Below are 4,893 nucleotides of genomic sequence, written 5' to 3' on the forward strand. Positions count from 1 at the left end.
TGAAGAATGAAAGTGTTTTTAGGTGTTTTTGGTCGTTGGTGTATGGATTAGATATAAAGGATATGTAATTTTGTTTTCATGTAAATAAGTCATGAATGATTACTCATATTTTTGTAATCTTATGAGATATTTCATGCTAGTTGCCAAATGATGGTTCCCACATGTGTTAGGTGACTCACATGGGCTGCTAAGAGCTGATCATTGGAGTGTATATACCAATAGTACATACATCTAAAAGCTGTGTATTGTACGAGTACGAATACGGGTGCATACGAGTAGAATTGTTGATGAAACCGAACGAGAATGTAATTGTAAGCATTTTTGTTAAGTAGAAGTATTTTGATAAGTGTATTGAAGTCTTTCAAAAGTGTATAAATACATATTAAAACACTACATGTATATACATTTTAACTGAGTCGTTAAGTCATCGTTAGTCGTTACATGTAAGTGTTGTTTTGAAACCTTTAGGTTAACGATCTTGTTAAATGTTGTTAACCCAATGTTTATAATAACAAAAGAGATTTTAAATTATTATATTATCATGATATTATGATGTACGAATATCTCTTAATATGATATATATACATTAAATGTCGTTACAACGATAAACGTTACATATATGTCTCGTTTCAAAATCATTAAGTTAGTAGTCTTGTTTTTACATATGTAGTTCATTGTTAATATAATTAATGATATGTTTACTTATCATAATATCATGTTAACTATATATATAACCATATATATGTCATCATATAGTTTTTTTACAAGTTTTAACGTTCGTGAATCACCGGTCAACTTGGGTGGTCAATTGTCTATATGAAACCTATTTCAATTAATCAAGTCTTAACAAGTTTGATTGCTTAACATGTTGGAAACATTTAATCATGTAAACATCAATCTCAATTAATATATATAAACATGGAAAAGTTCGGGTCACTACATAAAAGAATCAAGTTATTTCTGGAAACTTTAAGTGATGCCCTTAAGGCAATGTATAGCAAATTCCTTATTATAATATCCTATTTTTATTTTATTAATTTTTAATAACAACAACATATAATACTTCAAATTATATTTTGAGTTATTATTTATATATACATACACACATATCTATTTACAATTAATTGTTCGTGAATCGTCGAGAGAAGTCGAAGGTCAATTGAATATAATGAAACAGTTCAAAAATTTTGAGACTCAATATTACAGACTTTGCTTATCGTGTCGGAATCACATAAAGATTAAGTTTAAATTTGGTCGGAAATTTCCGGGTCGTCACAAAACTTTTGTAACGGGCTTTATGTTCGTATTGTACCATAAATCTTCTCGTACTATAAAATGTTTGTCTTTCGAAAAAAATGACAAATCAACAACATTCATGACGATCGTCTCAACCATTTTTTACAACACTACTTATTAGACCACTTGTAGTGGTTGGGGGCGTGAGTTGGGGGCGTGGGTTGTTTTTTGATGACTAGGACGTGTGAGTTGTTTTTGTGGAGTAGTGGTGGTGTAAGTTTTTGGTGTAAGTATTGTGATGATGTGTTAAAATATAATTGGGTTAAGTATTAAAAAGGGGTATAAAATAATATTTTTAAATTAAAAAAAAATAAAGAAACAAGCAACGCCTGTTGCCATCTCCGTTGCAGGGCCACTCAAGCCCCAAACAATGCCCCCAACAATACCCCAATATTCCAAAATTGGTGTTGCTTGCTTGCCACATCACCTTCGTCACGCCCCATTTTCAAACCGATACAAGGGGTCTTAGTACCACCGGCTCCATTTTCATTTAAAATGTCCACGGACACAAATTATTATGATTCTACACTAATTATACAAATCTCTATCAATCACACTTTTTTATATCTATCCACTTAAAACAATATGATTGGTTAGACATCAACCAACAATAATCTAGACACTATATATGACGACGAAGTACTAATCTTCTATATATATATCATATACTCAAACCAATCCACCACATACAATTAATCCATCCATCCATCAATCCATCATGTACTCTTCTGTGTCTACTCCTAATTCCCTCCGTCTCCGATCACAACCACCACCACCACTCCACCACCACTCCCACGGCACTCTACCGTCACCACCATCCCCTAACATCCGATCACCACGTACTCCACCATCACTCTCCGCCACCGCATACGCCGCCGCCGAAACCGCATACTTCGCTCCATCAATCATTTCACCTCCGTCGACGTTATACGAGATTCTAGGCATCTCAACGGTAGCAACTGAAACTGAGATTAAAACTGCGTATAGACAGCTGGCAAGGATATCACATCCTGATGTGAAGAATTGTAGTTCTGGTGAAGAGTTTATTAAGATTCATGCTGCTTATTCTACGTTATCTGATCCCGATAAACGCGCTGATTATGATCGGAGGTTGAATCGATCTCGATCGTTTTCGAGTGGTGGTGGTAGACAGATGAATTCGTATAACGGATTTAGCGGTTATAGTGGTCGGAATTGGGAGACCGATCAGTGCTGGTAATTGCAATTATTAGTCTAAATTATAATCATATTTGTTTTGATACGGAGTAAATACTATACTATAATATAATACTTCTTACAGTAATAATTAACAGTTAGAACTACAAATAATTAGATTATTTATATAATAATGTATTTAATATCGGAGTATATTGTATGATGTATTATACAAAAATAAATAGATTATTGTATAATGTATTTAATATACGGAGTATATGTTTATATTATTATACCAGTATATTATATTATATATTATATTATATTGGATGTTGAATATCAAATATTGTAAAGATATCTTTATGTCCCCTTTCTAATAACCGAAAAGCTGAAAGTAAAAATCGTGTGAGAGCGTGTGTGTTAGTTAACTTTTAATAATTTAATAATAAAATATATAATGTAACTACTTTATTGTGTGAGGCGTTTGGTGAATTTAGTCCTATTATCGAGTGACAATTGCGATTTAAAGACGTCGAATGTCCAATTTGTTCAATCACAATAGAATTTATTAGCTTGTAGCTGACGGATAGCTATTAACTTTTTATATACATTTATTAAGATTTTAACAGAGTTGCTAAATTTGTTAAAATAAAGAGTAAAATGATAAAAAGCTATGAGTATTTTCTTAAACGCTGGTTCTATTATCTTTTAACTTTTAGCATTTTTCCTTTCAATTAAAAGCTTTAAGCTCTTTATACAAGTGGAGATTTTTTATTAAATATGAGCTTTTCATAAAAGCTCCTTCCCAGATTAATTGTCTTCAGAAAAAAAAACACATTGGTTAAGAAATATCATTATCACACTGTACTTTTTCTGTATTTTTTATAACTTTACAATTTTACCCTCAATCAATTAATTAGAAAACTCTCTAACTTATGTAATTTAATTAAGTCATTAGGGACAATATTGTAAACTTCGGTAAATTTACTTTCCAATTTTGAAAGTGTACAATTAATTTAGGACAGCTCGAAAATGAATACTGAACAATTAATCTGAGACTGAGAGAGTACTATTTATCATGCACAAGTATGAGAAATGCAGACTTCACGACTAATTTATAGCTGCCTCCATGTTGCCCAATCCTAGCCTATGCGTTGCCCAAAACGCAGTTCAAGTGCTGCCCCACGCGCACTTATACTGCTCGAGAAAATGTTTCAATTAACAGGTTAATTGATATCGTATAACATTTCTTTGATGTAGCATATATGTGTTAACATGAAATGAAAGAATCCGATGTTGCTCGATTCGAAAAAGATAGTAAGTTGCACGACATGTGGTACAAAAAGCCTATCGTTGGTCTGTTGCTCATCAGATTGGCTCCCTGTAACTCCCTTGGGTGATATATGTGACTGATCAGCTGACTGTAACTCACTTGGATCCCCATATGATGTCAAATACGATATTTGTTTATTTTGACACGTTTACTATGTTAAGTTAACTATATTTGCAAGTGTTGGTGCTTTGAAAATGATTTTTGGACTATTTTTGGGTTCATGTGGAATTTATGACTTCGGTCATAAGAGTGTATTTTGACTCATATGCATAATTTCGAGAATACGAAGTTACAAGCACGTTCATAATGTCAAGTTAGACTTTTGGTATGAAATGAAACATTCAGGTCACCACAATCATGCAAAGGCCCATAAAGTTTCGGTTACATAAAATGTAAATCGCAACATGAGGTCGATTTACATTTATAAATCTTGTCTTCGAACATTGCATACTGAGTTCGAAGAAAAATTTGTTCGAACGAAGGGTAAACAGATAGATCTCGAATAAACAATCACATTTATATAAAACGGTGACTAAATCGGAGCTACGCGAAGCTAAAGCTAGAATCGTTCAAAGTTCGAAGATGTGTTAGAACACAAAACATGAGTTAGAACACAAAACATGAGTTAGAACACAGATATGTTCGAATTCAGTGTAAATTTTAGGAGTTTAACAATTATTTGTTCAATTCGACATGTTTTTGAGATAAAACAGAGTAGTATGTGTTCGAATAGAAATATGGTCTAATGGATGGTGTATTCAGATATTTTTCTTTTAAAGTGTAAACTATAATAAAATATCGATAAAGTGTATCTGAGTTAATTTTTCATAGGAGAAGGAAGATGATAGCAAGAACACTTAATGAAATAATGGTTTAATTTTTAAATTTAAAATACATATATAGAGCATTAAGAAAGTAAGACAAAATTGATTGGCTAAAAGGACTCTGAAAATATTAAGGTGGGTTAAATGTCTATCTTTTGGCTTTTTTATTATTATCAGTCTGTATAATTCATATTTAACTATAATTGATTAATAAATCTTTTGATTACGCATTTGAATGGATTTGATTAATCGATATACGACTGTGTATATTTGTTTGTTAGTCAG

The 4,893-nt window shown here is 31.9% G+C and overlaps 1 protein-coding gene across 1 annotated transcript; it reads left to right on the plus strand.

The window, feature by feature from the left end:
- The first annotated feature begins 1,964 nt into the window (after nt 1-1,964).
- Nucleotides 1,965-4,512, plus strand: LOC139857406 (chaperone protein dnaJ 11, chloroplastic-like). The gene is made up of 2 exons (XM_071846155.1): nt 1,965-2,511; nt 3,712-4,512. Exons 1-2 carry the CDS (start codon nt 2,015-2,017, stop codon nt 3,728-3,730), a joined length of 516 nt encoding a protein of 171 aa, XP_071702256.1. The 5' UTR covers nt 1,965-2,014; the 3' UTR covers nt 3,731-4,512.
- Nucleotides 4,513-4,893: the final 381 nt, after the last annotated feature.

This window comes from Rutidosis leptorrhynchoides, chromosome 7 (assembly GCF_046630445.1).
Source record: "Rutidosis leptorrhynchoides isolate AG116_Rl617_1_P2 chromosome 7, CSIRO_AGI_Rlap_v1, whole genome shotgun sequence".
Classification (NCBI taxonomy): Eukaryota; Viridiplantae; Streptophyta; class Magnoliopsida; order Asterales; family Asteraceae; genus Rutidosis; species Rutidosis leptorrhynchoides.